General features: G+C 50.3%; 1 protein-coding gene across 1 annotated transcript in view; it reads left to right on the forward strand.

Annotated features, from left to right (window-relative positions):
- Nucleotides 1–4,266: 4,266 nt before the first annotated feature.
- The window catches only part of KIZ (kizuna centrosomal protein), a 45,616-nt gene continuing 23,876 nt past the window's right edge, over nucleotides 4,267–26,006 (forward strand). Inside the window, exons 1-7 of the mRNA XM_062608250.1 lie at nucleotides 4,267–4,381; nucleotides 9,558–9,620; nucleotides 10,793–10,949; nucleotides 14,206–14,298; nucleotides 18,512–18,821; nucleotides 21,174–21,417; nucleotides 25,547–25,669. Coding sequence (XP_062464234.1) covers nucleotides 4,278–4,381; nucleotides 9,558–9,620; nucleotides 10,793–10,949; nucleotides 14,206–14,298; nucleotides 18,512–18,821; nucleotides 21,174–21,417; nucleotides 25,547–25,669 — 1,094 coding nt within the window. The 5' untranslated portion in view covers nucleotides 4,267–4,277. The remainder of the gene's footprint in view (nucleotides 4,382–9,557; nucleotides 9,621–10,792; nucleotides 10,950–14,205; nucleotides 14,299–18,511; nucleotides 18,822–21,173; nucleotides 21,418–25,546; nucleotides 25,670–26,006) is intronic.

A 26,006-nucleotide genomic window follows, 5' to 3' on the forward strand; every position in this document is an offset into this window, starting at 1 on the left:
CCTTCTTGCCAAGCCCAAGGAGCAACCTGTCCATCCTATAGGATTGGATCCAGGGCTGTGGCAGTCAGTCTGCAGCAGGTACGTGCTGCGGGAGGATCCATCACTCAGGAAAACCCCTGCGCCCCATGGCAGTGAGCTCTGATAGATGCCAAGGGCTGGTTACAGCAGAGAGGGGGAGGCCAAAGCTGATATCCATGGATCATCTGTAGCACCTGGGAAGCAAAAGCACAGACCAGCCAAGAGACAAGCAGGGCAGGCAAACTGCAGCAGGGATCTTGGGGCAGAGCCCAACAGCAGAAATGTATCCCAGTAGCTGAAATGCAGCAGTGCAGGCGCGTTCCTCCAGTGTCCTACGTGCAGCCATGCCTCGGAGCACTGACCAGCCCCTTCCCAGCACCACAGAACCCTCTGGGCACCCACAGGAAGGAAGGTGCCTGCAAACCACCATGGACCTGCAGCAGGGCCACATCCTGGAGCGTGGGCACACGGGGTGGCGCAGAGCGAGGCAGGCGGGCTCTGGAGGCACCCAGCCCTCAGCCCCTTTTTCCCCCTACAAAGGTCATTTCCTCTTCACTTTCTTCTCTCTCATCCCCCTGTTCTCCTGCAGGTGAGTGCCCTGCAGCCAGAGTGAGGCCAGCTCTGCACCTTCATGCATGATGTGATGCCTCCAGAGGAAAGCAGGCAGCTGTAAAGCTGCTGAGATGAGTGCATATCAACCCAGGCCTTGGAATCGGGGGATGCTTTAATTTGGCAGCGACTGGGGGAAACCCCATCATTTCAAAGTGTCTTTATAAGGCAGAAGGAGGCAGATTTCTTTGGCACTTTTACAGCTCCTATCAGATTACTTTCAAGTGAAATTAGAACATTCTAAAAGAGTCATCAAGTGCTGACGGGAGAGCACAAACCCAGTACTGCTCCTCCTCCTCCTCCGCTCCCAGGGCTGGGGAGCTGTTGCCAGGATGCCGGTCAGGAGGTTACTGGTGAGACCCCGGCCCCTCACATCTATTGCACCACGGTCCATAGGGAAGAGCCAACAACTGCCAGGGACAGGACAGCCCGGGAGGCATAAACAGCGTGGTTCTGGGGCTGGAGGGTGGAGGCTGAGCCCTTTCGGCTGAAACCTGGAAATGGGAGTTTGGGAATGAGGTTTTCCGGTGCCTTAATGCAGGTTGTCATTTCAGATGGGAAAGTCAGGTATTAGCTCAGCAAGCCCCTGAGGTTTAACCTTGCAGACCCAAACCTGGCGTGCCACCAGTGCCGGCTGCGGGGAGCCAGGCGCTTTGCCTGCTTTGAAAAGTGCCAGATTGGTAGCATAGGGAAGCGTTTTCTTGGTCAGAGCCGTGCAGCTTTGGGCACTCCTGTGCTCTGGCAGTCAGCAACACGTTTGAAATAGGTGTCAGCCCAACAGAGCAGCTCTCGTGGCTCACCTGAACTCATACTGAGCATCCTGAAGTAACAGCTTTGGGTCTCACCTCAGTGTCAAAGGGGTGAGTGGTTATTTTGACGCAGGTATTCCCAATGAGAGCTGGTACGAGTAACCGTGTGCAGGGAATAAAAGTAATGCAACTATGAAGCAACCAGGAAAACCTTTTTATTTCCATTTATCTGTCCCCACGGCTGAGCAGGAGCATCACTCTGATACAAAGGCTCCAGAGAAGCCTTAGTCCTACAAGTAACTCGAGTAGGTCTGAGGGATCTGCAGCTGAGAGGCCAAAGCTGTGGTGGTCCTGGGTTGCAAAGTCAGGATCTGGGGGAAAAATGCCCACCTTTAGGAATTTCAGCAAGCTCAGACCCAGGTTTCACCTGCTGGCTCTTGTGAAGATGTGACCTCGTGATGCAACAGAGGTCTCTGCAGCACAGCCTCACTTTTAGTGAACACAAGGCTGAGAAGACACAGTGTGTCTTTAATTAGGTGAGAGTTTATATGAACTTGACAAGAAAAGGCTCCTGGACCAGCAAAGCCTTTCCCTGGAATAGGGAAACTCTCATGTGAGCTGGAGCCTCCCAAACCTCATTGAGCCATTTATTCATCGTGGATACGTGCAGGGTAAACTGGGCAGCAGCTGTGGTTCATCAAGTGACAGAAGCTAATTTGGGGTCTCTGAAGTACAGCTGTGTCACCTCAGAGCTGGGCTGGGGCAGCCTGGAGAAGAGAAGGCTCCTGAAGGGGAGACCTGAGAGCAGCTCCAGTGCCTGAAGGGGCTGCAGGAAACCTGGAGAGGGGCTTGGGACAAGGGCCTGTAGGGACAGGCCAAGGGGAATGGCTTGAACCTGCCCGAGGGGAGACTGAGATGAGCTCTTAGGCAGAAGCTCTTCCCTGTGAGGGTGCTGAGGCGCTGGCACAGGGTGCCCAGAGAAGCTGTGGCTGCCCCATCCCTGGCAGTGTTCAAGGCCAGGTTGGACACAGGGGCTTGGAGCAAGCTGCTCCAGTGGAAGGTGTCCCTGCCCGTGGCAGGAGTTGGAGCTGGAGGAGCTTTAAGGTCCCTTCAGCCCAAACCAGGCTGGGATTGTGTGATGTAAATTTGGTTTATCTCTGTTTGAGGATGTTGAAAACCACTGGAACAGGGATATGAGGAGCCTGGCCCATGGCAGCCTGGAAGCTCCGGAGCCTCTGCTGCTCCCTCCCAACCACAACTGACACTGTTGTTGCACAGAAGTTCTAATGAAGAGTAATTATGATGATCCTGTACTAATTGTGCCCTGATTGCTGCTCTAATCATGCTTAAGCATTTCCCAGCTCTGTGCAATTTTGCCTATTGATGCGGTGTCTCTCCTCAAAGCCAACCACTGGCAGCGTCTGTAGGTGCTCTTGGGGCGCTGGAATTTACTCACTGATTTGGCAATCGGCTCTCAAAGGGATCCAAGTTTTTTACCTGGAGATGAAACAAAAGCACCTTTATTTCCTGTTTCTTTACCAGCAGGGCTGGCCAGGGCTGACCCCGCGGTGTGGCTCCTTCCGTGGATCCTGGTGCGAGGACACGGACGAGCTCTGCCCGCTGGAGACGTGGGCGCTCAGGGGAGCCGGGGTCGGGATCTCACTGGGATGCTTGCTCTCTGTGCAATGGAAAAAGGCCACTTGCACTTTCTGGTTCGGTTTTGTCCTGAAAGCCACAGTGTGCAGTCAGCTCGGTGAAAGTGATGCGCAGACAGACTCCACAACTGGTTAAAGCTGTAAAGTAGGTACGCTTTCATTCAGCGCTGAGACGCACGGGGGATCGCTCCTCCAAAGGCATGCGTACCTCAGTGTTGTTTCCCTCTACATTTATTCTCTAAAGTCATATATATTCATGAGGTTGCACAATAAGCCTATACATATTCATGTTCTATCCCTGCTTCGTAGTATAATGACCTAGAAGGTCTTTTGCGCCTGCGCAGCGCTCCCCCCGGTCATGGGCGAGGGGCTCACGATGAAGTAAATGAGTCTTCCTCGAGCCTGATCTTTTCACCTCTAGCCCTCATGCATGCTCTTTAGGAGTCTGGTCAAAGTCCAGACCACAAAGCTGGTCTTCACTGGAACTAAGTAACTCTTCCTCCCCCTTACCAGTCTGTTTCTCCCCCTTACCAGTCTGTTTCTTCCCCTTATCAGTCTGTTTCTTCCCCTTACCAGTCTGTTTCTTCCCCTTATCAGTCTGTTTCTTCCCCTTACCAGTCTGTTTCTCCCCCTTATCAGTCTGTTTCTTCCCCTTACCAGTCTGTTTCTCCCCCTTATCAACAGCCCATAGTCCTGGTACTGCATGGCACGCTTGACAGGTATTTGCAAACAGTGCTTTGTGTTGAACAGGCAGAATTCCCTTATCCCCCCTTGTACACGGCCCTGTACATCGATCAGCCCTCTGCACCAAAAGCAGCGGCTAACGGGGGTCCCTGTCGCTGTAACTGCCGCAGCTCCCCGTTATCACGGGCACTGATGTCCCAGCGCCTCTCGAAGACCCCGTTTCCCCTTCCCCGGCACGGGGATCACCCATCGGCCCACCCGGCTCTGGGCGGGCTGGGCTCTGCTCCCAGCACCGGCCGCCCGCAAGGGCCCCAGAGCCGTTCCACCGGGGTTTAAAGCCATCGCCCCCCAGCTGCAGGAAGAACGCGGGTTTACCGGCTCTGCGGACGGCAGCCCAGGCCCACACCGCGGCCTTGGGATGCTCCGGTGGGAGCCCGGGGCAGGCCGCGGCGGGAGCGGCCCGGTGCCCATGGCAACGCGGGGCGGGGCGGGGCTTCCGGGGCGGGCCGGCAGCGGTGCACGGCGGGAGCGGGGCCTCGGGCACCGCCGTCAACAGCGCGGCATGAGCGGCACCGGCGCCCTTTATGGCGGCGGCTCCCGCAGCCCGGGGCCCGGCTCCCCCCGCAGCCCGGAGCTCGGCTCCCCCGCGCAGCGCCTCTTCCGCAGGTGAGGCACCGAGCGGCCCTTGCGTTGCGCCGGGCCCGGCAGCGGCCGCTCCGCCCTCCAGGGCCCCCGCTGGGCCTCGCCCGCCGCTCCGGGGAAGGGCCGTGAGGGGCGCGCGGGCTCCCCCAGCTCCCTGTGCCCGTCCCGAGGGGACGCGCTGCTGTCCGGGCCCACCCGGGGGTCCGGGTACCGCTGATCCTGCAGGAGCAGGAGAACGGGGGTCTCGGGTCTCGGGGGTGTTACCGGACGGGGCTGCCCCTGGTCCCCCGCGGTGACGCGGGCAGGGCCCGTCTGTGCTCTGCTGCTTCAGCACGGTCCCTGCGCTGGTTGGTGTTGGGAGCAGGAGCAGCCAGGGCACCGGCAGCGCCTGACCGCTGTGTTCTCTGCGGCTCCGGGGGCGCAGTGCTGCGCTGGGGTGCTGGGGGGCAGGTTTAGATGGAGCTGAGGAACAATTCCTGCCCCAGAGGGTGCTCAGGCATTGGAACAGGCTGCCCAGGGCAGGGCTGCAGGCACCGTCCCTGCAAGGGTTCACAGCCCGTGGAGACGAGGCCTCAGTGCCATGGGTTAGTGGTGGCCTTGGCAGTGCTGGGCAGGGGTTGGACTGGATGAGCTTGAAGGGCTTTTCCGACCTGGCTGATTCTGTGGGGCCATGAATGTGGTGCAGAGCTCTCACTGCCAGGCTGGTGTGCTCCCGGAGCACTCCTGGCAATAGTCACTTTGTCACTTGTTACTTTAACCAACAGGCAAAGACCATCAGTGCTGGTGTCTCAGTGCAGGCCAGGTGAATGGACGCGCACAGATGCCTCCCCTATCGGTGACGTTTCAATCCTTAATAGCTGTTATTTTGGGTGTTTCCATTTACAGGTGCTTTGGGGGATCTGGCTTCAGGGAAGAAGCCAGTGGGTGCAAAGGGGCCGTGGCCTGGGGGATCTCAGTCACCAGCGGCTCCTCAGGAGCTGCACACCATCAGTGATGCTCCTGGCCTGTTACTCGCTGTATTAATGCAGTAGTTGGGGTCAGTCAGCACTTTGTGCCTGCCCAAGGAAGCCTCTCAGGATGCCTGCTGATAGGGAGCTGGTTGTTTAAGCAGTACCTGTTTTCTGTCCAGCACAGAACACTTTGGTTTCTGGGTCTCAGGTGTGCAGTGTTAGCAGAAATAACAATGCTGAGGCCACAAGAAGAGAACCGTGTGGGTAGATGAGTGCTTCTGCCAAGCTGCTGTGTGTATCTTCACTGGTACCCTGTTCTGGTCTGGAACACCACAGGCAAACTGGCATAACTTGCTGTTTAAAAGACAGAGTAAGGCTATCCAAAGTGTGTTTTGTTATAGAATCATAGAATAGTTAGGGCTGGAAAGGACCTTAAGATCATGCAGTTCCAACCCCCCTACCATGGGCAGGGACACCTCACACTAAACCATCTCACCCAAGGCTCTGTCCAACCTGGCCTTGGCCACTGCCAGGGATGGAGCATTCACAACCTCCCTGGCCAACCCATTCCAGCGCCTCAGCACCCTCACAGGGAAGAATTTCCTTCTTATATCCAATCTAAACTTCCCCTGTTTAAGTTTTAACCCATTACCCCTTGTCCTGTCACTACAGTCCCTAATGAAGAGTCCCTCCCCAGCATCCCTATAGGTCCCCTTCACATACTGGAAGCTGCTCTGAGGTCTCCACGCAGCTTTTCTTTTCCAGGCTGAACAGCCTTTATTGTCTAGGAATTGCATGGAAAGCTGTGTCCCTTGGTAGGGAAGACACTGCCTAAATTGTGGCATTAGAAAATGGAGAGAGAAGGTTAAAATCTGTGTGTTCTAGATCAGGAGCTGCTTTAAGCTGTGTCTTTGTGTGCACATATCACCCATGTTAGGAGGAAAGGTGTCTTGTGCTCCCGAGAGCTTGGTCTGCGTGGCGTTTGGTCACCTCTTTTGTAGCTTCTCTGTTGTCTGAGCTAGGGCTGAGCTGGCGCTGCACAAATGGGCTGTCCCTCTTCAGCTCCTCTGAAACCTCTGGGCACGTAGCACGCTTCAGGTATCAGCTCCTCTGCCCAGTTCAGTTGCACCGAAAGGTTTGGGAGTTATTTGTACTTGGTGGTGCTGACAAACAGGAGTCCTTCTGATGCCAGACACCAGCTGCATGCTGCTGTCACCTCTGGGATGGTGCTGCAGAGGCAGTTGCCTCTCCAGAAGTGACCTTTTATCTAAACAAGTTTTTAAAGTGTGGAATAGGAAATCCTTAGTAAATTACTGCGGTGCTTCAGCTTCGGCATTCTGCACTGATCTGACTCCAAGTCTGCTGTTCCAAGACCTGAAGTACTCAGTAGCTGTTCCACCCTGGGCTGCATCCTGCTCCTGTTCACAGCTGTGCTTGAGCAAGAGGTCGAATGTGGTGGGGAAGCTGCTCCTTGGCTGTTGGTGAACTTGAAGGGAGTGTTCATGAGGATTGCTCTTCCCCCTCTTCTCATATGTCTCTTCTTAAAATCTCTTTTCTTCTTCTTAGTTCTTAAGAACTAAGTATCTTAGTTCTGAAGTGCTTGAGAAATTAGCTACCTGATGCATGCTTCTGATAGTCAGCACAGGCTGCCTTGAAGCTTGTGATTTAAGGTACACCTATGGGGGTTTTGCACATATTGGACTCCATTGGTCAGTTTTATTTCTTAATACTGGTCCTTTATCCAATCTAAATATAAAGCTACTGCATGCATAGGTCTCTGTGCGGGTCAGGGGTGTCTCTTGTGTGCCGAATGATAACGGATTAGGTTTGAGGTGTCAAAGATAATAAAGGAAATGGGGTGGACAGTTTACCCTGTGTTTTATATAGCCCTGACCATGTTGTGATTACTCAGCACTTAATCTTTGGTGATTGCTGGTGAGAAAGGCAGGGTTTGAGTGTGTGAGTAATGGAGTAAATGAATTAGGTAACTAAGTGCTGTACTTAACACTGTGACTAACTTTGCAATCAGCTTTGCTTTTCAGACAGGGAGGCCAGATGCTTCAGGCTAAGGGTGATTTGCTGTAAACTGTACAAATACTGAGATGTCCTGGGCGGAGGATGTATACCAGGGAGGATTATTAGCTTCAGACATACCTGCGGGGGTCAGTTCTATGTAGATGAAGGTGTTAAACGGGCCCCTTCTAACCCAGGGGCCCAGTGTCTTGAGCAGGCTTGGTGCTCAACAGTTGATTTAATGTCAGATTGGGGGAGAAAAACAACCATAAAGAGAGTGTTTCTTACTGCTGTGGGAGGATTGCATTGTGCCCAAGTGCTGCACAATTTTCTGTGCACTTATCTCAACAGGGTGTCATGACAGGAGTACCGTTATTCCTGCATTATGGATGCAGGACTGAAGCACAAAGAGACGAAGGCCTGGTGTCTTGGAAAATACCGAGGCATCTTCACTCTGCTGGTGTAAATGGGAGGTGAGGGATCAAATATTGCTGCAGATGGATGCCTGGTGGAATGCCAGAGATTAGAGAGAGCTTGTGGCTGAGCAGGGAGGTGAATTTTGCTCCCAAATCCCAACCTAATGCTCTTTCTCTGTAGACTGGAGATTCGGGGCTGTTTGAAAACGAGCCACCTGGATCCTTAAAACCTTCAGAGGTATGTTATTTGTGCTCATCTGAGGAAAAAGGTTGATGAGCAACTGTTTGTGGGGTTTTAGTGCAAGTGTGTGAAGAGCTGACATAGTGGGGCAGGGAGCTTTGGGGATTCCTCATGTAAAAAAGGAGGCGGTGCAGCAGAGTGACTGGAGCAATCCCTGCTCTGCTTCAGGCTTCTCTTCAGTCCCTGACACACAGAACCTTGCCAGGACCTGGGCAGGCAAATCCACAAGCCAAGTCTTGGTTGCTCTGCTGCAGTGCTGGGGCAGAGCTGTGCTGCAGAACAGCACGAGCTGTGCACTCACCATCCCAGGCATCCGTACCGGTGATGCTGAGAGGCTTTTATCTGGTGCTGGTTTTGTATTGCTTTGCCTTGAGGAGACCTTGCTTGTATGTTCATGCGCTGTCTAAATAGCTGTAACAGCCTAGTTGAATGGGATGCTGAAAGCCCACGCTGGCAGAAAGGAAACTTTCAGGAGCTGAAGGATGGGATGTGCTACCCCTGGTATCGGAGAATGAGAAACAGGACTGGAGCCAATGGCTGTTCATGTCCATGGGCTTTTGTGCCCATCAGGATATCGGTGTTCTTCAGAGTCAGGAAAATTACTTCTAGAAGTGTAAAAACAAGATCTTGAAATCTGCTTTTACTTGGCTGTCTGTCATGTAAAAGGAAATTGAAAGGATGAGATCCCAGATGAAGCGTGGCTTTTAAATTGCATACATGACACGAAACCCTAATCTTGTTTCAGCCAGTGGCAGGAGCAGATGGCTAAAATGGATGCCTTGATCTCGGAGTAAGCAGTAGAAAGGGTCTCTTCTCCTGCTTCCCTCTGTGCCGGGCAGCCAGGAGGAGGTGGCTGTGTGTGCCTCAGTGTGCAGGTCCTTAGGCTAATAAGAATTTGATCTTATGTTTCAATTAGCAGCTTGGGGCACTGCTTTGGTTGCTGCAGGGTTTGTGATGTGAATCTTCTGGAAGCTTCTGTCTTAGCAATTGATTGTTTTAATGTAGAAACATGAAATTAAAACCACATTAAAGTAAAACCCATAAACCACTCATGGCATAGTTGCTCATCTTCAGGTGCAGTTTGTAATTACTGACTAGTCTCAGCTTTACTCCTCCTCCTCACAATAGATGCTCTTTGGAATAGATTGGCTATGGCAGCCTATGGAGTTTGTCCTCCAGCAGCCTGATCATCCCCACGGGCCTTGTGTTGCTTTGGGCAGATACAGATGGCACATGGCATTTTCTCAACCGTAGGTACTTGGGGTGGTTACTTCTGCCTGTTCCCCTCCTGTGGGTTCTGGCAGGTTGTGCTAGTAGATGTACTTGGCTTTGATGCACAGATATGAAACGGGTGCTTGATTTTAAGTGCAAACTGTTAGATAGAGCACTTGGGTAGCACATTGGGTCTGTAAGCTGGGAAAGAGTTGGGACTTCTCAGAACCCTATTTTAACATGCTGATGCCTTCCTGTGCCGTGTTCTGGGAGGTGTTGTGCTCTGTACAATGCTTTGTTTCCTGCTTTTGTCAAATATAAGTTGTGAAACAGTTTTCTCTTACTGTATGTTGTTTGTTTTCTTCCAGTGAAGCCGAAAGAATGGAATTACAAAGCAACCTGATAGAATACAGGAGGTCGGATGCATGCCTGTAAGCCTATTCAAAAGCTTCTTATAGGTTATTTTACTTAGAAAAACTTGGGTATTGTGGAATGCTTTCAGAATGTAATCATGAAGGGTTGTTTTATAACCAGCTTAAATTCATATGTTAAGTATAATGTAAGGTTCTTGTCTCTAAGTTATTAATGAAATAACTTCAGCAATAACAGAACTGCCTTATTCTGTTAATGCTAAAATATTGTTATGTTGGTAGTAACCAACAAGAAATTGGTTTTGTGCAACTTCTATAGAATCACTGTAGCATAGTTTGTGCTACAGAGTCCTGGGATCCTATGGTCTGAAAGCTTCAGGAAATCCTAGCAGATATTCTAGGGTCTGCTCCTGCTCCTTGGATTTTCTGCATTATCTGTTAATGTAAATTGTATATACAGTCTGTACCAAACCCCACCAAATCCTAACCTATAAACCAAAGGGATATAAACCACAAACCAAAACGCACAGCAACAAAAGAGGGCTGGAAAGTGCCTCAGCCACTGTTCCATTCCTCTCCTCAAATGGGTTTTGTAAAGTTCTTGAGGCAACCTTTCCATCTTGGCTCGAGGGACTGAGGGCTAGGTGCAGTACTGGCCAGGCCCCTTGTGTGGCTGCCCTGTAAGCAGGTAAGGAGGTAGGTCTGGCTGGAAGTGGATGTGTGTTTTGGGTGGATGAGAGCTGGTTTAGATGGATTTTCAGCTGGATGACTCCTGGCCTGACCTGGCCGCATGGCAGGTAGCATTGGCACAGAAAGAAAAGCCGGGAGTGAGAGATCCCTTTGGTGGGATTTAGATCACCTTAAAGCAGTTGCGTAAACTTAGCCCTGATGTTACAGTTGGGCTTCCAGAGCACATTCTTCTAAATGCAGTTTTCATTTGGATTTCATGAAATAAGTGACTAAACCGTAGTCCATTTAGAACAAATTTGCAAGAGTTAATGAATATACTTTACCTGTTTGAACACCAGGCCCCTGTCCAAAGCTGAAGTTACGTAGCAGGCATCCTGTCAGTTGTATGAGGCTTTGGATGGTTGTGAGAAAATTGTGTCTGTTGTTTTATGGGGGGCAGCTCCCACAGAAGAGTTAGTTCATGTGTGTCTGGGGAAAAGGGGCTGTAATAGCTGTCTTTGGGTTATTTTCATACTCAAGTACAGTTTATTTTTCCTCTGTAGAATGAAACTAAAATACATGAAGCTGAAAAACTACTTGAAAGAAGTACAGGAGCGCCAGGAAAGAGCTCGTCTGCGGAACCAGACCCTGCTGGAGGAGTTTGACCAGTTTGAGGCTCGAATGAAAGCTTCAAGCTTGGAGATGACTCAGAAGATGGAAGTAACTTTCTATAAGACCTAATGTGCTAGTGTTTACTGCTGTTACAGGGTGGCTAAATAGGTTTTGTCTGAGCATTATACACATCAAGGCTGCAGATGTTAGTGATACCTCATTGTTTGTTCTGGAGTGCTTAAAGGGGTAATGTTGTGGAATTGAAATGAGCCCAAACTGCTGATATGTGCTGCTGCAGAGCCTGCTGTAACTGCAGAGGTCGTCAGCAATGCTTCACAGAGCTCTGTGCAGTCTTCTAAGTGAGCCTCTTTGGAAGCAAGGGAGAACAGAGATCAGAAAGATGTGGAAACGTGTTTGGAGCCTTAGCGATAATAAATCAGGGTTGTCTAGGTTAGGACAAAAAGACTTGAGTTGTAATAGTTTCATAAAGGCTTTGTTATAAAGCTGTAAGTTTAACTGTAGTAAAGCTTTTATTACTCACAAATATCAAATACATGTTGTGGCAGTTGTTTCAGGACATGTTTCTAATGTAGCTGGTGTGAACACCCTGAGTATCCATAGTCAGTCCTGGCCCTGCTTATCACTGATGCCACTGATACTTGGAGTTTTTTGGGAGGCAAGATTTGGGAGGGAAATGTGCTTACACCTGCTGGCAAGGAACAGCAGCACCTTCATGAGGGTTCAGCAGGGGCTATGTCTGTCCCTTGCCATTCCCCTGTTCTAACTTGCCAGAAGAGAGGAGGGAAGGAAACAAATCGGCTGTGGGATTTTAGGCCCCTGTGATGTGGTACTGAGACAGCCCCTACTTTGTGTGGCTCTCTAGAGCTCTGCTGGGATTGGGTTTGTTTCTCTGGGATGCTGTTTGAATTGGGAGGGGAGCAGTGTGCTCAGGGTGAGCCGTTCTCCTCCCTCTCTTCTCTTCCGGGACAGGCACAGCTTGATCCGAAACGGTAAAACGTAGACTGTGATCTTGTAGAAGGATGTGTTGAAGAGGAGGGAAGAATTGGGCTGCAGTGTAAAACCAGGGGGATCGGAAGGGGAAAAAGCGTGAAGTGATGTAGAAGTTAGAAATCAAACAAGCAAACCTTACTTTATAGTAGTTTTTGAAGTTTTTATCTTAATATGCTTTGGAAACAGCACACCAGGAAGTGTTATTGGAGCTTAGTCTGAGTAGCGATGTAGAAGCAACAAAGTGCTTTATTTTATGTGGTGTGTTTTTCCTGTGCTCTGGTTTGGCTTTCACTAACTGCATCACTGTGAAGGGCAAGAAACCCTTTGTGTGCAGTTCTTACATTAGGAAAGTTCCATTTTTTCAGTAGCTAAATGTACAACCTGAGGTGTGAGCCTTGTTCCTCTCTAAAAATCATCAGTGCTTTTAACTAAGGGTGTTAATGCAGCATTTGGTCCCTTTTGAATCCTCAGAAGCTGGTTGTCACATCACTATAATGTGACAACAAGCCTCATACAATTTGTACTGTGGCTAAAACAAACAAACCCACCCCAAACTTTTTGGGGTTGATGTTAGCTGTTGACTAAGGCTCCCTCATAAATGCTGGTAGGTTTGCAGGGCCATCTGCCACGTGGGAGGTGCTGCCCTTGACTTCGGTGGGGGTTGTTGGCTCATCCCCTGCCTTTGGAAGTGAGGAAAGAAGCAGATCTCTGGGGGCAGCAGTTCCTTCCCACGCTGACAAACCAGTGGCCTGGTGGGCACCCCATGGCTGTACACCCACGTTAACAAGTGCCTGGCACAGCTAGAGCCCAGCAATGCCTGGTGGATCTGGTGATGCTCACAGAGCCCCTTTTCCTTGGTTACCGGTAGATGAGAGGCAGTTCCTGGAGGGCTGTGTGGTTTCCCCCCTTTTCTTTTCTCTTTTCCCTCAAAGCCAAGCAGGACAGGGGCGCTCTGATGCAGGTTTACTCTTGTTTTTATGGATGATCTTTTTCCCAAGCAGCCCTACCACAGCCCAGTTTGAGTAGTGATAGGTTGTAATGTACTGGCTGAGCCGTGGTTGTGCCACGGGTTGATCTGGGTGCAGGGTTCCATTCACTGCTTCCATTTTGATGTTCCTGTGCCATCCATTTTAGTTTTGCCAGGTTAGACTCCTCGTTCTGAGCTGTTCACAAAGCCCAGGTTACGTAGCCTCTGTGTCATGGTTCTGAAGAGCCACTTGTCATGGATTGCATGGGAATTATGGAGCCTGTAATGGTTGAATCCATTCTGGAAGTACACAGGAGGACATGATCACTGTTTTCTCTCTTCCTTGAGGGAGAATGCCCTTTAGGAGTGCTTTCATGACTGTGCATGTTTCATTATGTGGCTGTAGCTGACAGAACTTCTGTTGTTTCTGAAATACTCACTTTTCCCCCCGTGTTTGGGTCACTTGTGTCGAGTACAAGTAAATCCACGTCAGCTTTCAGGGACAGTCCTGCAGTTACATGGGAGTTTGTTCTGAGCATCTTTAGGATGTGGTTAGGTTCTGTTTCCTCAACTCGTGTTTACAGCTTTCTGAGCAGTTTCTGTTACCTGGGCAATAGCGGAGTCGCTGAACGCGCCACTGGAGTGGAGAGCAGGGCTGGTGAAGTTAATTGTTTCCAAGCCGTATTTTCATGCATATTACCTGGTGCAGAGTAGGTCCTGAAGTGCTTTTATTCAGGGCCGATGTAACTTGTTATTGGGGTTTACGATTATTAACAAACAGGATTAATTATAGGTGCTGCCTGTGCTTGGCTTTTAAGCAGTAGTCCCACAATGAGCACGTTACGTCTGGTCAATTAAACAGTGGAGTGGAGGTGGGGACGGTGTGTGTGGTGGTTGTGCAACACCACAGCAAGTTGCCTTTCCTGCTGGGTTGCTCTCTAACATCTGCCATGTATTTTTCCGTCAGTGAGTTGTAAGCTGATGCATGTAAACCTAAACCAAATTCTAAAGTTCCCTTCATCCTGAGGCAGCAGAGTCGTTGTCTGGATACAGCAGGAATCATCTGGCATTGCACATGCTTGTTGGGATGAAATAAATTGGAGTCAACAAGTTATTCCTATTTTGTAGGATTCTAAATTACGTGGATGAATAAATGTGTGTTAAAAACCTGCAGAAGATTGTGTACAGGCAGCATCAGTTGTGCTGGGGAGCAGGAAGAGGAGGGGAAAATGGGGTTTCTGGCTTCTTACACATAGCCCAAGTGAAAACTGCTGCCAGGGCACGGCATTTAGAGACACAGCTTGCAAAGTAACATTTTGATTTGTGATGCTTTGGGGTTTTTGGGTTTGGCCTTCAATTTTATGTAATGCATTTGTTCACATTTAGGCATCGTACAGAAGAGAAATCAAACGCGTGTTAGTGCTTGGAGGGGCTGACTTGGCAGCAGGAGGTGACAAGGAATGGGACTACATGGAGCAGGTAATGGGAAGGAGGGGGTAATGTGTTCTGTGACACTGATGTGCTGCTGCGTGAGGAGCAGGCACGGCTGTGCTGGGCAGTTGTGCTGCAGCGTGTGCAGTGTGGAGCATTGTTTAGCGCCTGGGTGAAGCAGAAGAACCTGGGCAAAAAGTGCAAATTATTTCAACCAGAGAACTGGAATTAGAGAGGGGGAGCTCTAAGTGCTTGTATCCATCTTCGTGTGGGGTTTTGTGCCAAACAGCGTGAAAACGGTCTTGACCGAGGAGGGAATGTTCTTAATGAATGATGGTTAAAAATGCAGCAGTCGATTCGCAGGGCGTCTTTCTAATTTTGTGCGTTTTGACCTTTCCTCAGAAGCAGCAGAAGGAGATTGCCTATCTGAGGAACAGACAAAAAGACTGACAAGGAATACTTAAATGTATTCCGCTATATATCTGCGGTAACGCAGGCTTCTAATCCCTCCTCCTATCTCCATATAAATGATACAGTTCAAGACCATAGCTGTTTTCTTCACTAAAAGCAGTAAAGCTCTTTTAGATGAAATGTCTAAAAACATCTTGTAATAACTTGGAGCATGCTGGCAAGAGTAGTCACTTGTGACTATGTGTGAAACCCCCTCAGCCAGTCGATATTGGAATAAGCAAAAGCGGCAGCATCACTCCATTATTCAGCAAAGCCAACAGCATGCTTGTCCCTTAGGCTACAGCATTCATTAAGAAAAGCTTACTGGGCTGAAAGCTGGGAACAGATGATAACGGGATATGATTTTCATATTTAATGCATTCCTTGGAAGAGTATGTGTGCTGCAGATTGATAGAAGAATCAACTGCTACTTTACTAAAAGACTTTCTAGTTTGCCCTATAGCTACCGATGGAATCATTCAGCCAAGAAATTAACTTTTTCTCCTTTTACCTGCTTTATGTATCTGCTAAGCAGGCTGCCTGGCTGCCAGTAAATGTTATTATGCAGTTAAATGTTTGGTATTTAAGACTCTTATCAGAAAAGAAACAGAGGCCACACTATTTTGTTTTTATAGTAGGAGGCAGGTTTTTGGTTTCCTTTCTTCAGTGCATTAGCAGTCATTAATCTGAGTTTATAGGAAGTTTTCCCTGTAGATTAAAAAGTTAAAAACCTTGAATTTAGAGCCTTCTTTAAACTGCAATATACAAAGCAATGAACCCGAGCAACCTTGACCTATAGAAGCAGCCTCTGAATCACGAGTTTAATTCAGGCGTGTGTGAAAAGGTGAGTTTGTTGTTGAATGCTGGATTCTTCAATTAAAAGCTGTCAGTGAAGGAGATGTGATTTCTGACCTATGGAAAACTTTGCACAGATACTGGAACATCAAAGGCTCGCCATGGAACTTGGGTGTTTAACAACAGTTGGTGGGTTGGGGGCAGTGTAAGAACTTGATGCATACCTGAATTTATCACTTTATGTTGAGCTACTTGCTTGATTTCACTAGTTAGTTGAATTAACAATGTGATTGTGGACTCTTTCATCCCCTGCCCCCTCCTTTCTCCTTCTGATCGCCCTCCTTAAATACAGAGGTAGCTGCAACTGAATTGTGCACCCTTCTGCCTTGTCTATGGGCTGTGTCTCTTATCTAACTCCATTTTTTTTGGACTAATTGTGCCCATTTCCCACCACCTTCCCCCCCACTTAAAACCTGCTTATGATGTCCAGAACACAAGTGTTCTCAGTGCCGTGGCAATGGGTCAGTCATTGCCAGCACAGTTACTGGTGGTGTACGCAGGATGCAAATCATCACAGCTTGGAGCTGGTTTTAATTTACCCGCAGTGGTTGCCTTCAGGCTGGTCAGGATGGCAGTGACTGTGTGATAACCTGGTCAGTGATGTGCCTTGGAGACTAAGGAGGGCAGCCACAGAAGCATCCTTCCAGAGATGGTTGGTATCCCAGTGGCCCGAAACCACTAGTGTGAGTATCTGCTCCTTCCATGAGCCATGGGATGTGCTGCCTTTAGGACTCCCAGATTTTATGCTCAGAATTCATCTATTCAAACAGTGTTTGTCTGGAAAACCACGACTCTCCATGGAGAGGGCTTGAGCACTGGCCTTCCAAAGCCAAGTGTGACAGCAGTCCAGGGCTGCAAGTTGGAGGAGATGCCCTGTGCAGCAGAGGTCCTCCTGAGCTGCTGAGCTGTGTAACGTGGGCTTTGGAAACCTTTGGGCCATGGAGTCTTCATCTTCAGAGCACTTCCTTGAGGTCTTGTGCACGTTTTGGGCTTGTGCACCTCGACAGAGCCTCACTGTTGGATGTGGGGCACCAGCACCTCCGATAGATGCCCGAGGGTGGCGGTGCAAGTCCTAATGGAAAGGACTTTTCTTCTTACCTTTGTTCTCTTCAAAACCACTTTGATGATGATAAATAAGACTGTATTTGTGATGGGAGGGAGAAGCAGGGAGCCTGTTCTCCACCGCCAAAGAGAGGATCGTTAAGTGTGCTTTGTGCAGAGACTGTGTTTAATTCCTGGCTCGAGTGACATGAAGTTCAGTCGTTTTGTTGACTATTTTGGGCAAGTCTACACACTCCTACTGTTGTTTTGGGTGGCAAAAGCAGAACGTGAACCAGCGTCATCTGCCACACTTCTGCTTTGAGAAAGCAAAGCTGGTAAAGAGATGATTTTTCTCTGCAATCAAAGAGGAGCTTGTTAGAGATGTGTCTGCTGTGGTTCTGCAAAGCACTTGTACCTGTCTGCATTGCATTTGTTTTGGAACGCTACATCCAGGAGCTGCTAAATCCATAAAGTACTCACTAGAGTCATTTTAAAGCAGTAAATCCAACACCTGAAAAGTAATTAGGAGGAACCCGAGAGCGGCGGTGGTGGAATAAGCTGTGAACTTAATCTGAGTAGCAAACCTTTACTCCTTAGAATAACTTCATGGCTTTTTGTTCTGCTGCTTGTTATGTAGAATTTGAGCTTTTTTAATGAAACTTGGTCACAGACTAGACAAGATGCCTTTGTTTCCTTTAAGCTGGGCTTGGCAGCTGACTTTATATGGTAGGAAGAGGTCAGGCAATGAAAGAGAGGAGAGAGGTGTGGAGGTGACTGTAAATTCTCCTGCTGTGATTTGGGGCTGAACAGTAAGCCCTGCTTAGTATGAACAATGGAATTACGGTAGCTAATTTTGGCTTTGCATAAACTGGTGGTGACCTTTTAGTAGTAGTGCTGGCGGCAGCCACTCCTTCTAAATTGTTCTGATTGAGTAGGTTTACAAAGGAAAAGAGGCAAGTATTAAACCACTGGGATCTGAAGCAGAGTGCTTTCACTGTTGGAACTGTTTTTATGCAAGTTCAACAGTTCTTGGAGGAAAGGGCCATTCAAAATGTTTCTGCTTGGTGCCAAAGTTGCCTCGTGGAAAAGGAGATTTCATCTCCGTGGTGTTAGCTGAGTAGTTGTTCTTCCTCTTTGGTGTGATTTAACAGACAGGAAAGAGCAGAAGGAAGACAATGCAGTGATTCTTGCCTTGTTTTTATCTGCTTTGTTGACATGCTGTGAGCAAAGCTGGATATAGAGACAAGCCAGCGATGGCAGATGTATGCCTCAGACTCTGGGGACCTTTCCTCATCCCATTGCCTTTACAGAAGACCACGAGAAGAGCAGCAGGAGGTGGCTGCTCAGAGCTGCTGCTGTGGGTGGCTCCAGAGGGGCAGCTGTGCCCTGGTCACTGCAGCAGGGTCCTAATGGTCGTGTCTTGGCTTTGGGATGCTGCAGTACCTAAACCCCAGGCTGCCAGCGCCTGCTCAGTCATACACAGAGCACAGCTCTTCCTCTTGAGTCATCACTTCAACACGTTCTCGTGGCTTCAGTGGGCAGCTTCTTGCTTTGGTCGGGGTCTGAAAAGCCTTTGCAGGAACCTGATCTTAAAGTTTGCCTGCTTGCAAAACCAAGTTACCATGTAGATTGAGTCCTTCACGTTCTTCAGTCCCTACAGTCAGGTTGAGGTGCAGTGTGCTTTTGCTGCCGGTTGTTTTGCCTCACAGAGCTTCAGTTGAGGTCCAGGCCATTGTTTCCTCACTAGGGTGTGAGAAATGTGTGCCAAGTGTTTGTATAGTAGTAACAGTATAGAAAGTACTTGCATTTGGTGACACGTTTCTGTTCAGAAACCAACGTGCCATGCTCTAGAAGGTCCATTTGCAGTGTGCTGCCTGTTTGTTTCCTTAAGCTATCTCCTGCCTGTGTTTTTCAGGTGCCGTGGGCAGGAATCGGCACCAGGACAACTGTGCCAAGACAGCTCCATCACCCAGCTACAGGCTTTATGAGCCGCCACACATCAGGCATCTCCGCTGGCAGGGGTTTGGGCACCCAGCAGAACCCCCCTCAGCCCACAGAGAGCTGCTCAGCGCCTGAGCCATCACTTGAAGGACTTGGTCTGGAGAGCAGAAGTACTGATTTAGAGAGGGAAGCATCAGTGGAGAGAGCAGCGAGACCTGGGGATGTGGCTGCCGGTGAGGAAGACTCTGAGGAGCTCATCTCTTCAGCTTCTGATAGCAAACCAGGTAGCCCTGAGGAGGAACAGCCACGGGGAAGCATCCCAGGTAGAGCAGGATGCGTTCCTGTCCGCCTCTGCTCAGCACCCAACTACAGCAGTGCCCACGGCTGCCGGTTTGTCCTTCGCCTCTCCAGTGCTGGGCTTGAAGCACGGTGGCAATCTTTCTCTCTGTTTTCTTCTTCCTTTTGACTCCATTTCCTCCCAGGCTGCTCATCTGGACAGGCAGGGGCTCACTGGAGGCTGGTCGCTATTAAAAAGTCAAGACTTACTCACTGCTGTGCCCACGGTTGTCCTTAGTCTGATCCTCATGTTAAGAGGTTTAATGTGCTCCTGTTTCACTGGAAGAGCATGTCCCTTCTGTTCCAGGTTGATTTTCCCATCTGTGGCTGGATTCACTCCTGCTTGCTGGTGGTTCTGTGCTTTGCGCTGGGTTTTCCAGCGAAAGGCAGTGATGCTCCCAGCTGAGATGCTCTTGCTCTGGGATGAGGTGTGCTGCCCTCAAAGGCCGTGCTCCAACTGCTCATTCCTTTTTCTTCCCCTGTCTCGGCAAAATGTGTTCTCCCATTTTACTGGCTTGGTCAGTTCCTCTGAAGTAAGCTGCTGGGCTTGTCTTTGAAGTCACAGTGACCAAGGCTTTTTGCTAAGTAACAGTTTATTCCTCTTTTAAGACCTTGCAGGAATACTCTCTGCTGCCTTGCCAGTTAACGTAGCAATTTTCAATTTAAGCTACTTTTCCAAGCCCCCTAACAGTTGCTAAAATGGAGCTATTTATAATGGAAACTGGTGGCAACCCTAATGATGCTCTCCAGTAATGACTGTGAGCCTCGTTGTAGAGGAAAGCTGGCATCCCCACCAGATGCTCTTCTGTTCTTGGGGTCTTTCTGGCATCCTCTTTCTTGAGGTTTGTTTTTTTCCATTCCTTTTTCTTTCTGTGATGAATTTATTTGCCTCTCATGTTCTTTCATCTGATGCATTTGGCACTTCCCTGTTGTAATGGAAGCCTGTCCTTGCTGGCGCTGAAGGAGACCAGTCCAGCTTACGCCAGGCCTGGGCTCTGCCGGTTCCTCCCTGTGGGGAAGGCTGAGGTGGCCAGCGTCGTGCCTGGGAGAGAAATACCCGTTGAATTTGCGGGATGCTGTATCTGTGCCCTCAGAGAACCTGTGCCGTTGGGTTCAGAATCAGAGCAGGCTTTTTGTCAAACAGCACATTAATCCCCTTGGGCTGCCGCTGCAAAGCACGCAGGCCAACGCGCTCCAGGTTGGAATGTGCGGAGGGACTGGCTTGTTCCAGCTCTCCTGAGCTTGGCCTTCCCCTCTGCAGCAGTGGGAGCTCATCAAGACGCTTGGCTGTGCCATCCCAGGCTCGTCAGCCTCTCCTGCTGCTCCCTGGCACCACTCACAGCGCCAGCACTTGTGGGGAGGAGCAAACCCTGTTTTCCTCCAGGTTAATGAAACAAAATGGCCCCTTTCTTCCCTCTCCAAGCTGCAGAAGCACCCCTGTTCCTCTCCATCCTCCTTTCCCAGCAGGTACAGGAGGGACAATTCTGTTGCCCATACTTGCCTCACAAATTCGGGAACCAGGCTGAGAGCCCACCCTGGCACCAGCCACTCTTTGGCATAACCTTGAGTGATTCGGTTCCAGTGGCACTGCAGGACGGAGATGGGCAGAACGGCTGGGTGCCGTAGCATCAGCAGGTGTTTGAGTGCTGGGTAATTCAAACCCATGGTGAATTTATGGAAAACTGGGAATTCCTGTAGCAATTCCAATTGGTTACAGCAATAGCTGAGCCATTAACTTCTGGCCCTCGATAGAAAGATCAGTAGTGTGTGTGTGTTGTCTGATTCAGTCCCATACCCTTTTAGAGAAGGCAGTTAACGTTAACGTGCAGTCTGAACGCCTCCAGGCATGAGTTTCTTCTGCAGGGTTTAAGGATGTCCATGGCAGCAGCCTCTCCAAGTGTGCTTTTTCCGCTAAGAAAAGCTTTTCCAGTGCCTCTGTGCCTGGTTCTGCAGGGACAGTTTAGTGAAGTCCTGCTCTTCCCACCGCTGACGGTGTGTGAGCAGCGCCTGCCCCACCGCTGACGGTGTGTGAGCAGTGCCCCACCGGCCGGGAGCTGCAGACTCACAGGGCTGGAGCCTCCCTGGACTCCCCCTTGCGAGAGGAGCGTGAAAGGACACGGGGCTCGGGCAGGGAAAGCCGGAGTGCAGGGAGAGCAGAGGGATGCTCGCTCGCTCTCACGTGCGGAGCGGAAAAGGTGAACAAGCAGTGGAGCGATGTTAGTTTATTCCCTATGCTACGATGCGTTCCTTGGGCCTGCTAACGTTTTGGGAATAACTTACGATTGTTACTAATTTTACAGGACCGAAGCCAGGCCTGGGTAACCGGTGGACTCCTAAGGAGCTGAGCTGGGGCATCAGCACTGTGCTGCCAGGCCCTGCCAGCACCGAGGAGGTGATGCCGAGCGTGCCGCAGGGATTGGCCTCACCAGTGGCAGACTGGGAACAGGGCAGGGATGCCCACACTGCAGAAGACTCCCCAGTGCACGCACCAAACCCTCACATGGAGCAGGAGGAGCTGCCCTTGGGCAGCTCAGCACCAGGCAGGTATGTCCTTGTGTGTTTTCGCTCTGCTGGTACTTATTTGTTAGCCTGTGCCCTGGAGGCTGATGCCTGGGCAAACTTCTTACCTATTGATTCAGTGTGTATATATATATATATATATATATATATATAATAGTACTTAATATTTATCTATAATAGTGCTTAGTTTACTATCCAGTATATTTTGTGTGAACTAAAATTACCAGTTGGTTAAATTTCTTGAGCATTCTGTTTGGAAATAGATTGAGAACAAGAGAAGGAATGAGGGAAGTGCCGTGTGGACACATGGCTTGTCCTCTGTTACCCTGCCAAGTGGAGGGGGTTTGTTGCCAACAACTTCACTACCAGGGTACTGGCTGTAGTGTCAGTCACAGCTGGGCTTTTGGCTTTGCAGCACCCTTGTAGGGCAGGGAAGCACATCCTTGTCCTGCTGGGGCAATACCCACTGTGGGCTGGTCCACTGGGCTTGCTCAGGTCACGGGGAAGGGCTGGCTTTGCTCCCTCACTGTGTGCAAACAGCCCCATGCCAACTGCTGCTGTCCCTTCCTCGGTGCCCACCTTGTCCTGCTGCGTTGCTACAGGAGCATCCCTCCTGCTTCTGTTTCCTGTCTTAGTTCTTCTGAAAGTCTGCTTGCCACCGGCTCCTGCTGCAGTGCTTCATGTCCACATCCCTTCACCCCGGCCATCCTGCTCCTGCCTGACCACACGGTTTCATGACCTCTGACTGCTGCTGCCTTTGTGCCTGCTCTCCCTCAGCAGCACACTTCTGTTTCCTTGTCCTCTGCCTCCTCAAGACCCTTCTGCCTCCTCAACAGCAGCATTTTCCTGCCTCCGGTCACAACAGAAATGTTGAATGAAGCCTTTTCTGCAGGACTGTGCTGTCTTCCAGGAGGTGCTGCTCCCTCTGGGGCTCCCTGCCTTGTGCCAGCACTGTTCATGTGCAGAAGAGCCCTAGCTGGAGCAGTTAGCTAGATAGAGGGTGGTTAGGTGGTGGCTGTGTGGGGAGGAGAGACCATGTACAGAAGCAAGCAGTGTTTTTACCCCTGAAGAATGAGGTGCACTCTGTTGCTAGTTAGGCTTTGGTTTGTTTCCTCTTTGGTTGGTTGCAGCTGAACGCATCTGTTCTTCCTGCGCTCCTGGTCAGGAGTCTTTAGGTGCTGATTTCAGTATTAGCTTGTATTTTAATAGGTTGAGCAGAAACTCGCAGCCATCAATATACACTTGTGTAACTTTATCATGTCCCATTTGCATCAGGCTGTTGCTTGCTGTGGGAACATCATCTAATTTACATCTAAATAGCTTTTATCCAGTGTCTCTGCTGTAACCACCTGTTAACCAGAGCAGCTCGCAGGGAAGTCGCTGCTGGAGCGGTGGCAGGTTAACCTTTTGTTCCCTCCCGCGCTCCATGGGCGATGGAAGCACTGTGCAATGCTCTCGAGGCCCAGGTACATTACACAAAAGGTTTTGCTGCTCGCATTATCTCCAGAGCACGACTGAAACCAGAACGGGGAGGTTTGCTCTGCATTATGCCGAGCTGAACGCCTCTGTTTCTCAAGGCCGTGGAAGCGGGATCGCTGCCGTGAGCTGCTCCTGCAGGAAGGATACAGATTGTGATGTGTTTTACCTGAAAATGAAACCACAGGAAAGCTTTCAGAGGTGGCAGGTAGGGAAGGTCTCCTGGAGGGGAAGAGCCTTCCCCTGATGCTCATCACCAGGTGGGCTTTCCAAATCCATCTTCCTGATGCCCATGAAATCCAGTGTGCGCACTGGAGGCCTGCAGAATGCTTCGGGAGCTGAAAACCTTGGGGAGAAGTTTCCAGGTTGTTAGTACAAGGATTTCAATTCCATGAATTACACCAACTATGGGGATGCAACTTTTCTTGGTCTGAATTCATCACGGCGCAGCTTCACAAAGTGAATCATCTCACAGGTCTTGCTGTGACCCTTCAGTCCCTGTGGGTTTTCATCTTAAATTCCTCTGCTGGCTGAAGAAATATGCTGAAGTTATGCAGACCTCTGCACATTTGCCATCTGAAAGTGAAATGCCTGTAGCTTGAACTCTCCCACTGCAGCAGGGCGGCTGCTGGGGCATTCATGTGAGGCACAGTTCCCTCTCCTGTTGTTTTGGGGCCATTCATGCACTTCTGGTGTATGGTTGGAAATCAGTGCAGGTGATGGAGCTGGAAAGAGCTCTTGTGGTTAGAGGCTGCAGCTTACTCAAGAGGCAAACCAAAGCCATTATTCCTGTCAGGGAGTCACAAGTTGCATTTTTGGAGAAAATGCCTTTCCTACTTCACTGCAGAGGCACCATTCTCTTTCTTTTTTTATCGAGTTTTGGGGTTCCCCCCCAGTAAGTATTTGCAGGTCGTATTTCACCTCTGGGTGAGTTCAGCCTAGTTTCAAAGTGCCTTCTCCAGCTAGAAGAACAGTTGTTGTGATAGCATCATTGAGCTATTAACCAGATCAAGGTGATGCTGCTGTGCAAGGGTGTTTAGCCTGAGGTGTGGCCTTGGTTGCAGCTCACAGGAGGGTGCTGCAGTTCTGCCACCTTAGTTATTAAAAACACCGGTGTTTGCCAACGCACTGCAGTGTTTCAGAGCACTGCTGGGTGGCTGCGTTGACCCGAGGCTGACCACGTGCACTTCAGACTCACCCTGCCTTCTCAGCCCCCCACCACAGCCTGGGCTCTGTGTTTCCTGTCCTCTTTTCAGCCCAGGAGCATGCTGTGAGCAGGGGCTTTGCCCGGCTTGAGCCAGGCCCATGGAGGCACCGGAGCTGCTCCCACTCCATGAAGCCACCCCATAGCTCCTGCCCTCGGCTGCTTGTTGCTGGTTTGAGCTGGAGGGGTAGGGCTCGGTCTCCTCTCACCATTCCTTGCAGCAGCCAGCCCTTTCTTTAAGGGCTTAAACCCGAGGAGCAGGAGGTGCTGGGGAAGGAGGGTCTCCGAGACTTAGTGCAGGAAAAGATGATGACTATTTTAAGGCCTGTGCTGAGGGGGTGGAAAAAGGCAGAGCTTATGCCTGTGCTGCTTCAGCTGCATTGAAGAGGACTTAGCACAGATGGATTGTGCATTACAAAATGTAACACATAATTCAAGCTGTCAGCTTAATCAGACTGTTTCCAGGAAGCAACCTGTAAAAGAGAAGGACCTCTTGTTTGCTGACCTCTGATCCGTAGCCTGCTGCAGATTGTCATACATTTTGTTTTGCTTTATGTTGGTGTCCCTTCCTTCCCCTTCCCTTTTTATTATTGTATCCCTCTCGAGTGGCACCCTGGAAGGACCACCCAGTGGGAGGAAAACAATGGGAAACAAGCCGGCCGCTGAAACACAGGGCTTGTGAGACCGGGGGAAAGAAAAAGCGCTGTTTAACTGCATATGTGATCTCCCTGGCATTGTTTTGCTTATTAAATGTCTAGGAAACTCGGCTAAATGCGCCACAGCCCCCACTTCATTGTTCACTGTTGCCCCACAGGGAAACGCAACTTTGGGTACAGCTTACCAAGACTGAAGTGAGCCGAGTTTTGGTGCAGGGAGCTTGTCGCTGGAGGGCTGTACGGCAGGGTTAGCTGTATAAACATGTCAGCTTCCACATGGTGGGGAAGAAAGAAAGCAAATCTTCCTTGAGGCCAGGCCCAGCTGGGGCATTGCTGGTGGAGACCTGGCCTGGAAAGACCCCAACAAAGCGGGCAGCCGGCCTGGACCTGAATAGCCATTTACACCTCTGTGCAAGGATTAGCCTGCTCCATTGTTTCAATGTCTTAAGTCCTCATTTGCATCATTATAGAGGTGCAGCTTCATCAGAACCCCTCTGAGGTCCCAGCTATGTCCCCATACCTGTAGGTGGTCACCAGATTTGTTGCAGTGGTGGTGAAGGAATTAAGCCACTCGGCGCGGGGGTGATTTCAATGCAGTGTCTCAGGCCCTGGCTGTTTTTTGGATGCTTTATTTGCTCATGTGCTTGCCTTTTTTTCCCTCCTTCCTTACAGAGCTCAAGAAGCAGCGTGGTTTGTGCTGTTGGTTTGCTTTGAAAAGCTAAAATGAGGGTGTGTTTTCCAGCTGGTGTGATGGGAATGCATTTAAGTACCTGTCCAACACAGGTCACTTCAAGCCCTGTTTGCTGTCCCTCCGCAGCTCCCGTGGGATGCTGGCAGCCCTCTCCCGTGCACTGGAGCAGATAGAAGACGTGGTGAGGACGAGCACCCGGCGCCGGGCGCTGTACCAGGGCAAGCACATGGTGACGCTGGAGCTGCTCAGGTTAATGCTGCTTCCCCCCAGAGCAGGCGGGGCCGGGGGGGCAGGCAGTGCCTCCTCACACCTCACCCCCTCCCTGCGTTCCTGCTCGCTGCTGTACGTGCAGCCTGAGGCCTGGGGTAGGTTTGGTGTGGGCTGCACACACTTGTACCCGCGTTGGGGCGGTGAGGGGCCGTTACCCAGCAGCGTTGCAGGAGCCTGTTGAGGCTCGAGCCAGGTCTGCTGTGACAAATGGCCGGTGCAAAGAGCACCCAGGCTCCTGCAAACAAACATTGCTAAGAAGCCTCCCTCCCCTCCCGCCGCGTCACTGTCACCAGGGAGCTGAAATATGGCACTTAGA

This window comes from Pezoporus occidentalis, unplaced genomic scaffold (assembly GCF_034315485.1).
Source record: "Pezoporus occidentalis ecotype Australia unplaced genomic scaffold, CSIRO_AGI_Poc_V1 ctg10, whole genome shotgun sequence".
Classification (NCBI taxonomy): Eukaryota; Metazoa; Chordata; class Aves; order Psittaciformes; family Psittacidae; genus Pezoporus; species Pezoporus occidentalis.